The following is a 12,695-nucleotide window of genomic DNA, read 5'->3' on the forward strand; positions in this document are numbered from 1 at the left end:
AACCTCACTGGAGGGAAGGTAGTCTGGAATAGAAAGCTGTATCTAAAAACCTTGTATTTAATAGGAACAAAACTAAGGGCTTTTTTTTTTTTAAGAAACGCATAAAAATTTTTCTAAACTTGCAAATTTAAAGTACCTTTACCTTAAGCTCATAGCCAGAAAAAAGTAATTAAAAATAGAAAAGAGGGGTGCCTGGGTGGCACAGGCATCCAACTCTTGGCGTCAGCTCAGGTCTGACCGAGCCCCGTATTGGGCTCCACACTTGGTGCAGAGTCTGCTTGAGATTCTCTCCCCCTCTCTCTCTGCCTCTCACGCTCATGGGCTCTCTTTCTCTAAAATAAATAAATAAATCTTTAAAAAGAAAATAGAAAAGAAGCAAAGAGTTCTAGACATACACTCCCGTACTTCTCCCAAGAAGCACACAGAGTAGGGGAAATCCCAGGTCTGGGTTCAAATCTCACCTCTGACTGTCTTTGGGCCCTGGGCAGCAAGTTCGCTTCTGAGGCTGCCTCCCCAGGCGTGCAATGGGCCCACACAGGCTAGAGAGCATCTGTGAGCTACATCTACGGGGCCCTGAGCCAACTTGATCATAGCAAGTTCTCCATGCGCATCGGCTCTTACAAAGGCCCCAACGGTGCATGGCCGTGTGTAAAGCCTCATTCATGTGCGTGGAGAGCAAGCTTGGGGCGGATGGAAGTTAGCAGCAGTGCAGGATGTGAGAGAACCACTTACCCGGCCCAGGACATCAAGAGGCAGCTTTGAGTTCATGAGGACTGGCTTGACTTTGTCTCCAGAGAGCAAACCATTGATGGGTAAGAGGCTTTCAAAAATTCCGTCGAACTTTGCCTTTTCTTCTACCTAGTTGGAAAAAATGGCCTGAGTGAGTAAAAAAAGGGTGCCTTTGGGAGACTCTAAAATGAGCTCTGACCCGAAGCTGAATAAAAACAGGCAAGGACCTGCCACTGGCCTCCCTAAAAGCACAGGATGTCTTACAGCAGTTCCAGAGTGAACATCTGCCCTGAAGGAAAGAGCTCCCTGACAACTATGAACCTGGCAGCTATGAACCTGGCAGCCAAGGTCAATGGGAGACAGGACCTGGCCGTGGGCCTTGCTCTCCACCACAGGGGCTGCCTGGGAGACAAAGATCGCTCCTACCTCCCTCCTAGGAGCGAACTAGGACGAGAAAGATGCAAGTGTGAATGGGGTTTTGGTAAGACTAACATCTAAATCTGGGTATCAACCTATGGAACTAAAAGAGCTCAAGAACCAAAAATAAAAATAAACCAAAGACTTAAGCAACCAATTATCAAAATCAACTTTAAGAACAGGAAGTCCTCTCAGAGTAAAAAAATAAACGATAAAAGCTCCCCATAAACAGAGAGGTCTGAACAGGACCTACAACGCAGAGTAGCAGCTACAGCCACTGTGAAATATGAAATGCGGGTGGCGTGTCAAAGGGGCCGTCGGTGAGGCGGGTCTGCACAGGGGCAGTCTGCCCTCCTCCGGAAACGAAACCCACAGTGACTGGACCCAGGGGGTGGCAGACCCCTCACCACCTGCTCTGCCCACGACCTGGAGCCACAGGGAGCACTAAGAAACCCTCACAAGCGTCCGTCGACAGAATGGATAACCAAAATGTGGGGCATCCACACAATGGAATATTCTTCAGCCTCAAAAACAGGAGATTTGGACCCAGGCTACAACACAGATGAACCCTGAGGACCTCATGCTGATTGAAATAAGCCAGACACCAAAGGACAGGTACTGTATGATTCCACTTCTATGAGGTCCCTAGAGGAGTCATATTCTCAGGGACAAGTAGACTGGTGGGCGCCAGGGGCTGGGGCGGGAGGGGAGGGGGGTGTTAGTGTTTAATGGAGACAGAGTTTCAGTCTGGAGCAATGAGAAAGTTCTAGAGATGGATGGTGGAGATTGCTGCACAACAGTGAATGTACCTAACGCTACTGAACTATATGCTTAAAAATGGTCAAGATGAACGAGAGACTGTGGACTCTGGGAAACAAACTGAGGGCTTCAGAGGGGAGGGGTGGGGGATGGGACAGGACGGTGATGGGTAGTAAAGAGGGCACGTATTGCGTGGTGCACTGGGTGTTATACGCAAGTAATGAAGCATGGAACATTACATCAAAAACTAGGGATGTACTGTATGGTGACTAATATAATATAATAAAAAATTATTATTAAAAAAAAATGGTCAAGATGGGTGGCTCAGTCGGATGAGTGTCTGACTCTCGGTTTTGGCTCAGGTCATGATCTCAGGGTTGAGGGATCAAGCCCTGCGTTGGGCTCCCTGCTCAACACAGTGTCTGCTTGAAATTCTCTCTCCCCTGCCCCTCCCCTCTATGCGTGTGTACATCTATACGTGTGTGCGTGGGCATACGCGCATTTTCTCTAAAATAAATAAATATTTTTTAAAAATGGTCAAGATGGTGAACTTCATGTCACATATACTTTACCACAATTAAAAAGAAAACAAGAAAACAGAAAGGAGACCACACGCAGACACCGTACGCATGAGGCAGTGGAAGCACGGAGAAGGTGAGCGCCGTGTGTCCCCCTCGAGTGTCTGAATTCCGTCCACCGGCTCGCTGCTTTGAGAAACCCAGCAGCTCTCCCAACGGAAAGAACATTGGCACTTCAGCTTTGTCAACGTTTCTCTGACGGAAACGGCTGACTCTCTCTTGAAGAGAGTCTACCCCCATCACAGCACCAAGCCTGCCCAGCCTCCCGTGCGAGGCCCCACAGCGTCCTCTGGCGCCATTCCGTCTCATGAGGCCCCAACACAGCCCTGCCAGAAAGGGACGGGAACGGTTCAAGGAATACAAGCTCTCTGGCATCATTTTCCAACAAAGCAGCTCTTTTTCGAAGTAGGTGCCATGCAACTGGACTACAAAGAAGGAACTCCTCTGGTACTGTGACTGCCGCCGGCCAAGCGCTCAGCGGATTCCAGAGGGGACTCTGCCATTCCTGGATCACGTGAGGCCCGTCCTGCCCCGTCCCTGCACAAACCTCCCCTTCTCCAAACCCTTCCAAGGATGGAACAGAAAAACTGTGTAAAAACAGGACAAATGTACTTGAGATGGGGCGGGGAGGGGTTCTTTATTTTATAGCAAGGCTGTTATTAATGTCAGTACTTAAGCCAAATAAATGTGAGGAAATGTGACAATCTCCTTACAACAGAGGAGTGAGGAGGTCTCAGTATCTGAGGGACCATCTCCATGTCCCACACGCATTTCCTTTAGGACTAATTTTGAACCTTTGAGAGATTACCACTCGTGTCTTTCTTTGCTGCTTCTAGAAAGACTTGGGACATGGAGACCGTCCCCCCAGGTACAGAGAGAAGCTTTTCAAAAAGCAATGAGAGAGCATCAGAAAGGAATAACAACGGGCTAGAAATAAAAGCGAGAGCTACAGACATAACTTGGAGGTCCTCACGCTTGCAAGTTCTCACAACTGCCCCTTCTATCCTGATTAACCAACCCAGGCAGCAAAAACCACAGAACGCGACCCAGAAATGCAAAATATAACTGTAAAATTTTAAGAATCCATTGCCTGAAACTCAGCTAACTGCCTTAGCAGGGCAACGCCCAAAAAGGTCACGGCCATTTCAAAAGATTTTAATCTGAAAGAGTGTCTTGGTTAAATTCTGGGGCAAACTCACTCTGAAACAGAACAGATACAATCGCCCCATGCAACGTTTTGAACACCATAAATGGCTAAAACAACTGCACATGAAGGACAGCTGAGGGGCGCCGCCGGGGGTCACTTACCCTCACAGCCCAATGGGCCTCTGCAGATGGCGGCGTGACCATGAGAGGGCTGCTGGTGTCGTGCTATAAAGGAAGAGAAACAGTCCGCTGTGGCTGGCACGGAATTCAACTACAGAGGACGTTGTGTGTGCAAAGGACACACATTTCAAAGTGCTTTCAAAATGGGGAAAGACCTCAAGTAGTTAAACACAGAATTACTATAAGCCCCAGCAATTCCACTCTGAGGTACAGACCCAAGAGACCTAAAAACAGGTGTGCAAACAAATCCCAGAATACAAATTGTCATGTCCACCAACAAAGGAATGGATGGACCACGGAATGCAATGTGACTCAGCAATGAAAAGGAACTGAGCACTGATACCCTCTACAGAGCAAATGATCCCTGGAAATATGATGCTGAGTGAAAGCAGCCAGATCTATGATTCCATAAAATGCCCACAACAGGTAAATCCATGCACACAGAGAGATGAACGGCTGCCGGGGGCTGGGGGAGGGGAATCCCATGAGTGATTAGTTAGTGGGTAAAGGGTTTCTTTTTGGCGTGATGAATACCTTCTGGAACTAGAGGGAGGGGCGGGTTGTACAATACTGTGAGTGTACTAAATGTCACTAAGTTGGTTCACTTTAAAACGGTGAGTTTTAGGTTATATGAATTCCACCTTGATTAAAAAAAGAGAGAGAGAAAACACAGATCAACAGATGATATTAGAAGAGCACAAAGAATTCCAGGATTTTGACACTTACGAATTTAGGTGGCGGCATGTTCAAATTCAGATTGCTCAAGGTAACTTCGTGGCCGCTCTGTGCACAGGCCACTAGTCTCAGTGCAACATAGAAACCCTGCAAATCCAAAAAAGAGGGAGGTGTAAACACTAGCCGGCTGGCCATGACAGGAGGAGAACTGTCTGCAGCCATGGGCTTTGGGAGAGAGGGACTTCACTTCACTGCAACAATGAAGACTCAATGTACAAAAGTCACTTAAAGTGTCGAGCTGAACAGATCTCCCCCTGGGAGCACTGTTTAAATGAATATGCCAAGTGGACTCAGTCCATTGCACTCTGGACACTGTGAAATTTCAAATAAATGTATTTTTTTATACTTTTATTATTTTTTAAGGAAGCTTTATGCCCAACATGGGGCTTGAACTCATGACCCTGAGATCAAGAGTCACAAGTTCTTTTTTTTTTTTTTTTTTAAAGTTTTTTTTTTTTTTTTTAAAGATTTTGTTTATTTATTCGACAGAGATAGAGACAGCCAGGAGAGAGGGAACACAAGCAGGGGGAGTGGGAGAGGAAGAAGCAGGCTCATAACGGAGAAGCCTGATGTGGGGCTCTCCCATAACGCCGGGATCACGCCCTGAGCCGAAGGCAGACGCTCAACCGCTGTGCCACCCAGGCGCCCCAAGAGTCACAAGTTCTACTCGCTGAGCCAGCCAGGTGCCCTCAAATAAATGTATTTTAAGCAACGATGAGCTCCCAACATTTAGGAAAATGCTAAATTAGATAAGTAGCAGCCTAGAATTTAAGATTATAAATAAATGATGATACAAATATGTGTTGACTTTTTAAAAAGGGTTTGAAATAGACATAGTTACTTGGGAACTGACACTCATGATTCGCTGTGATCCCCTCGGCCTTGCTGAAGATAGTCTCTCCCACTCACCCCCCATGGCAAGGTGAGATCCACATTAAAAGGCCTGAACTAGGCCATCAGGAGCCTTTGCTCCTCCCAACCCTTCTCCTAACCCAGAACCGGCTATGCCACAGGCTTAGTGGACTCACACAGCATCATCTAATTTTTTTTTAATTGATCAAATAGCCTGAGAACATGAACTGTTTTAAAGCTATAAACACAATTACGGTTTTAAAAACATCCTCGGGGCGCCTGGGTGGCACAGCGGTTAAGCGTCTGCCTTCGACTCAGGGCGTGATCCCGGCGTTATGGGATCGAGCCCCACATCAGGCTCCTCCGCTGGGAGCCTGCTTCTTCCTCTCCCACTCCCCCTGCTTGTGTTCCCTCTCTCACTGGCTGTCTCTATCTCTGTCTAATGAATAAAAAAAAAAAAAAAAATCTTTAAAAACATCCTCAAAGAGATAAGCGCTAGATCAGCCTTTCTCAGACTGATGTCCACAGAATGCCCGTGTGGAAAGTACAGAAAAGGAGATGTGAGAAAGCTTCCAGGAGCTGCAATACACAAAGTTAACAGGTTTCTCGTCCACAAGGATCCTCAGAATCTTTCAACATGCAGACGTACAGTGTGAATCTCAAGGAAGGGAAAGGATAGTGCTTTCCCAATGGATCAGATCATGGACAGTAGGACACCAGGAACGACATCCCCTGGGATATGGTTTGGGGGAAAACTGAACTAAATTAAAATACGACCATTTAAAATCATTTGTAAGTACTATAGATTTCCATTTACAGAACATTCTCAAAATGACAAAATCATGCTAGAGAAGGAACCAGTGGGTTGCCAGGGGTTAGGGTGTGATTACCGCTGGGCAACACGAGAGAGATTCTTTTGGGGGCCAGGCAGTTCTGTGTCCCGACTCTGGTGGTCATTACATGAATCTGTGCAAGTGATAAAATTACACAGAACTATACACACCAACCCCCCCCCCGCCCAAAAAAGTCCACGTAAAACCGGCCAGCTCCGAGCAAGGCCTCTAGTTTAGCACCACGCTGGCCTCTGAGCATCATGCTATGTTGACGTCAGTAAGCAGCTCTTGCTGTGGGGAGCTGAGGAAGGATACACCGGAACTCTCTGAACTGTTTTTGCAACTTCCACGAGTCTTATTTCAAAATAGATCAGTTTGAAAACATTTTCATCACTTGTAAGCACACAAAATACTAAAAGATACACTAACCATGAAAGATGCTCCAACTGTTCAAAAGACCTTTATTTCAAAATGAAACCTTCCCGTGTTTATAGTCTGATAGCCGCACTCATGCCTAGTAATACTTGTCCGTAGTGGTAACAAGGAAGGAAGTGCAGAGGCGACCCAGCCTGCGGGGCTCTGGCCCAAGTCCCTTCACTTGCTCTGTGTGTATATGTGTATATACATATATATATACCTGTTTGTCCAAGAACCCTTTACCTTCTGGGTCGGCCAAGTCCCATATCTGTGGAAACACAAAAATGCTCATGAGTGCAACTGCCTATCACTGCCCATTTATTCACAGAACAGGAGCCACTGCCAGCACGTGTGGGCCTTACGCGTCAGCTGGTGTGGCTGTTCCTGAGCTGTGGGTGAGGAGGCAAACTTGGAACAGGTGAATGACCTGCTGCCCATGGCCACACAGCTGGTCAGTGGCAGAGTCTCAAGAACCCCCAGGTCTACTTGGCTCCAAAGCCAAAATGAACCCATAAGCTGTCAAGATCCCAAAGCCCTCAGGCCTCTTGTCAGCTGCCCAAGCAGTAAGTGGAACATCCACCAGTTACAGCCCGAGAGGCTCCCAGTGGCCTGCCCACTCCCCAGGAGGCACAGCCCCTGGAAGAAGGGTCTGGTCTTCAGCGGCCAGGGCAGCCCTGAGGGTGGCCTCAGAAGAGAGGTCACTATCTGTCATCACATACCTTCCCAAGGACAATGTCTGAGAGCCCGGACTTCTTTAGAAAAAGCGCAGCTTCACTCGCCCCAACTCGCCCTGTGTATGCCGGGTCTACCTAGAATGGGGGAACAACTCTTGAGACAAGGCCTCAGCAAATGGAACAGCAGATAACGCAGCACACAGCGCACTGGCTACCGGCTAATCACTTGGAGGACAGAAAGGGACTAAACTGGCTTCTGCTCGGGTGTGTGCCTGCCGAGACACGCCCTCTCTAAGTCAATCCAAAAAGACACCAGTGAAACTTACCTGCTTGTAATAAGATTCATATAATGGATTTCCAGTGGGAATCTGTAAACGAAAACCACAGACACTGGTCAAAAGTGGACACACCCCACCCAAAAAAAAAAAAAAAAGTCATCTTCTCAAAGTGTCATTACCAAAATGTACAACAGTGAAAATCAGAATGTATGCACTTTAAGCGAACTCTCTACAGAGACTGCAACTTGTTTTTAGACACAGATCTCACATACTTACTCAGTCTGGGAAGAAGAAACGCTAATGCTCTTTCGCAAGTCCTCATTCCTACACAAACAACTTGGTACTCAGGAAGCAGCAGCCACGGTGACTTCTATTCACCGAATGCAGGGATTTCAACGTGTCCAGGAGCTCAGAGGGAAAAGACACCCTATCCTCTGAGACTGTTTTCTGGTTCCAGAATCCAAACAGGAGTTTCTGTATGCCATCACGAATCACCAGACACGCAAGCTTCAGACTGGTTTCCCGGCCTCAGATCTCGTCCCCACCCAACCTGTCCTCAGCCAGCCACCAAGGGATACACACTGACTGGCCCCCTCTGGGAGAGAGCTGGCCAGTGACCATTCCTACTGTAATAGGCAGGAAGTCCAAAGTCCTCAGCTTGGCACAGAAGACACTCCACATTCCAACCATCAGATCCCCAAGACATCATTGTTTAGAGGTGACCACCAGCCCTAGGGTCATGTGATTCACTGAAGCGATGTCTGGATCTGGCCTGGTTGGCGGCCCAGCCCTCACACTTTGCACTGTGTCCACAGCTTCTCTTCCTGACCTCAGTGAGCCGTCGCCCAGCGGAGGTGTCAGCTGGGGAAGGAATTAAGCAGCAACTACAACGTCAGCTATAAAGGCTTACACATGTTGGTGTTTTGCCACGTGAAAGGAAACAGCATTCCACAAGCCTGCCATTGACTTACTGAGCAAAGTGAAGAATACACAATTATGCTTAATCATACAGAAGAACGGGCACAGGAACCACTAAAGGCAAGGAGGACAGGGAAAGCGAGAACTGAACGAAAGGTGGGAGTACTGTGTTTATTTCAAAAGTCTTTGAATGCCGTCTTGTGATTTTTCATAATGAATAAAACTGGCGGAGATGGGTTCTTTCAAGTTACAATCACTGGATGTGAACCAGCCCAACACTCACATACTGCTGTGGCATGAAGACTCACTTCAGGTTAAAAATAATGCTGAGATTACGGTCAGCTTCTCTGGGGGATGCCAACACCTGCGAGCATATAAAGAAGCGAAAGTACAGAGAACACCACCGAGACAGAACGAAAATAGAAGGGAAAGAGCATGAAGACTTGAAAGGGGAGAGAGGAAAGTCAAAACAAAAAGAAAGGGGGAGATCTTGAAAAAGCAGAGAAAACTAAACAGAGAGCAACATGAAAAGGAAAGCAAGGCTGTATGACAAAGGAGCCACGGCTTGAGAAAGAAAAGGGGATGACACACAGGAGAAGGATCGAGAGGTAAGTACACAGCTACAGTGGTTCTCTGGCTGGCTGCTTCCTGGTGCGCTGGCCCGACAAGAGTCACTGGGGTGGGGTGGGGGGTCTGTCACTCTCAGCTCCTTCAGACCTTAGACCACAGTGCCCACCATCACACCTCATGTCACCTCCCAGGTTTAAAACTCTGGGATGTTTCCAAAGCACGTATCGTCAGAGAAGGAAGGCGGACAGAGGAAGCCAAGTCAGGCAGGCTGTTTGTCAAGGTGACAGTGGCCGGGTCCAGACAGCACATGGCCTGCCACTAGCTCAAAGGAATGGAGTGCACAAGTCCCAGAGGCCTCCACCTTGATGGCAAAGGTCCCCTTCCCACCAACAAATCAGAGAGGCTCACATCTGAAAGACATTTCCAGTGGGATTTTTTTTAAGATCTCAGGGTAGGCAAGAAAAGAGGTTTCCAAGCTGGTATAATTCCAGTGAAAAAAAGGGTATCTGGGGCATATGGAGTTAACAACTGTTTCAAACTTCCCAAATGCTTCTGAGCTATCAGATCCATCATCAAGAACAACAAGACTGAATAAATCTGGAAAAGCCTCCAAAGCACCACAGCCAAAGCTCCAACAGTCTGTGCTAAAGGCTCATCCCCCAGATGGCCTATGGCCAGCTTTCAATCTCACACGATCTACAAGTGACCGGAAACCACATGAGTGTGCCTCAACTATTCCTCTCTATGGGAATCAACTTAGTCAAGCTGGGACAAGGATCACAGTTAGACGCTCCAATGTGATTACTCCTACTTCAGCTACTGCAAAAGCAGAAGGGGGGAAAGGGGAAAACATCAGATCCAGTTGGCACTTCCTCTCACCACCCCGCCTCATCCCAGGGATGGGGAAGGCAGGTCTGCAAACTGCCCAATATGCCACCGAAACAGAGCTGACAACTGACACCTCAAATCCCCCAATGACAGGCAGCCTATGTGGCCAGCTCCTGGGCAGAGACCACCGTCACGACCAGCTCACTGGTGCCCGCAGCAGCTCCCAGAGGGAGTGTTACAGCTGCTGGGACAGAGCACGCTGAGAGCGGACACTGGGGCTGTTCACCTCCGTCTGACCCCAAAGCGAGCCCAGTGCCAAGCCTGGGGCACAGGCAGAAAGGGGATGGGCCAGGGAATGAAGCTTTCAGTATAAGAAAGCTGCAGAGAGTAAGAGGATGCAGAGAGCTGGCCGAGGTCCTTGAAAATGGAAACAGGATGGAGCCAGCCGAGGATGCGATCTCTTTCGCCAGCCCACTCTGCGAAGGAGCCATCTTCAACTTGCAGTGACTGAATTATAGGTGAGGATCAATTGTAACTTTCAATTCGACCATTCAGTTTCCCATCATATCTCAAAATACTCAGAGATAACGTGAAAAGTTCCTGTGGCCTCTTCGCTCTGTCCTCCAGCCTAGATGCAATTTACAAGCAGGGGTGATAGGGAAGGGGAGTGTACCGAGAACAAGTTCACAGCCTTCGGTTGGGAGGGCTTTAAAACACCATAGTTCATGTGAGCACATGCAATTTTAACACTGGAGAAAAGCAGCTTGAGATGAAGAACACAGCAGAACCACTTTGGAGGGGAAATCCTTTGAAGATCGGGGTTCTAGCTACTCCAAAACCTCAGGATTGAGCCCATCCAGCTCTGATCCCCGCTTTTGTCCAGAGACAGGACCCTTCCTAAATCTTTATGCCTGAAACCAGGAGAATTCCCACTCTTCCGGGAAAAGATGCGCTTTCATGCCAAACAAACCAATGAGTGCCAAACTTGCTCATTTCAAAAACGGCATTTTTTAAAGCAAACCAGCTTTTAAGACTTTTGGAAAAAAGTTTAATTTCTTGTTCTGATAAACAGGAGGTCACATTTATGGAGCACTCACTGTTTCCTATCCCGTACCTCATTTAATCCTCCAACAACACTGAGGCACAGGTATACTGTTAGCCCCAATTTATAGGTGCTCAGACTGACGGTACAGAGCCAATGAGTGACAGCGCCAGAGAAGCACCCAGGTCATGTGGCCCTAACCTACTCTGCACGCTGCAAAAATAGCCCAGGCATGACAGAGCTGGGCACTGGGTCACAGCACAGACTCCCATGTGTGGTAGCCCTGGGGAAATGCATGCACATGATTACGTGATGGTGCATTTTATTCAACCCAAGAGGTCAGAGTACAAGACTCAACCCGAGTACATAAACTGTCTTGAAAACCACTACAGCATGTCATTTCCCCCAGAAAACCAACACCCTATAACAGCTGTAACTTTCTTTTCTTTTTCTATTGTCATATATCTTTTTTTTTAATTCCAGTGTAGTCAGCACACAGTCATATTAGTTTCAGGTGTACAATACAGCAATTCCACACTTCCATTGATTACTCAGTGTTTATCAAGATAACTATTCTTTAACCCCCTCTGCCTGTTTCCCCCATCCCCACCCACCTCCCCTCTGGTAACCATCTGTTTGTTCTCTGTAGTTAAGAGTCTGTTTTTTGGGTTGTCTCTTTTTTCCTTTGTTCGTTGTTTTATTTCTTAAATTCCACATATGAGTGAAATCATGTGGTATTTGTCTTTGTCTGACTGGCTTATTTCACTTAGCATAATACTCTCTAGCTCCATCCACATCATTGCAAATGGCTAGATTTCAGTCTTCCTTATGGCTGAGTAATAGTCCACTATATACATATATATACTGCCTCTTCTTTATCCATTTCTATATTGATGGACAATTGGGCTGTTTCCACAGTTTGGCTCTTGTAAGTAATGCTGCAATGAAAATAGGAGTGCATATATCCCTTCAAGTTAGTATTTTCGTACTCTTTGGGTAAATACTCAGTGGTGCGATTACTAGATTGTAGGGGAGTTCTACTTTAAATTTTTTGAGGAACCTCCATACTGTTTTCCAGAGTGGCTGTACCAGCTTGCATTCCCACCAACAGTACATGAGGGCTCCTCTTTCTCCACATCCTCGCCAACACTTGTTGTTTCTTGTGTTTTTCATTTTAGCCATTCTGACAGGTGTGAGGTGATATCTGATTGTGGTTTTGATCTGTATTTCCCTGATGATGAGTGATATTGGAAGAACAAATATTGCTAAAATATCTATACCACCCCCAGGCAATCTACATATTTAATGCAATCCCTATCAAAATACCAACAGTATTTTTCACAGAACTAGAACAAACAATCCTACAATTAGTATGGAACCACAGAAGACCCTGAATAGCCAAAGCAATCCTGAAAAAGAAAAGCAAAACTGGAGGTATCACAATTTGAGACTTCAAGTTACACGACAAAACTGTAGCAATCAAAACAGTATGGTGCTGGCACAGAAAGATACAATGCACAGATAGATCAATGGAAACAGAATAGAAAGTCCAGAAATAAACCCACAATTATATGGTCAATTAATCTTCAACAAAGCAGGAAAGAATATCAATAGGGAAAGACATTATCTTTAACAAAAGGTGTTGGGAAAACTGGACAGCAACATGCAGAAATGAAATTGGACCACTTTCTTATACCATACACAAAAATAAACTCAAAATGGATTAAGGACCCAAATGG

At 46.7% G+C, this 12,695-nt stretch overlaps 1 protein-coding gene across 3 annotated transcripts in view; it reads right to left on the minus strand.

Moving 5' to 3' along the window:
- EPS15L1 (epidermal growth factor receptor pathway substrate 15 like 1) overlaps positions 1–12,695 on the minus strand; it is a 94,474-nt gene that overhangs the window by 64,162 nt on the left and 17,617 nt on the right. For 2 of the 3 annotated variants that reach the window (XM_034657979.1, XM_034657978.1), the window contains exons 2-7: positions 7,647–7,688; positions 7,366–7,455; positions 6,867–6,914; positions 4,536–4,631; positions 3,792–3,854; positions 733–858 (exon numbers count right to left, since the gene is read on the minus strand). In XM_034657979.1, the coding sequence (XP_034513870.1) occupies positions 733–858; positions 3,792–3,854; positions 4,536–4,631; positions 6,867–6,914; positions 7,366–7,455; positions 7,647–7,688 (465 nt within the window). Of the gene's footprint in view, positions 1–732; positions 859–3,791; positions 3,855–4,535; positions 4,632–6,866; positions 6,915–7,365; positions 7,456–7,646; positions 7,689–7,777; positions 7,800–12,695 lie in introns of those variants that run through there. The other variant, XM_034657980.1, reaches the window with a different exon arrangement.

The sequence above is a fragment of the Ailuropoda melanoleuca genome, chromosome 4 (assembly GCF_002007445.2).
Source record: "Ailuropoda melanoleuca isolate Jingjing chromosome 4, ASM200744v2, whole genome shotgun sequence".
Lineage (NCBI taxonomy): Eukaryota > Metazoa > Chordata > Mammalia > Carnivora > Ursidae > Ailuropoda > Ailuropoda melanoleuca.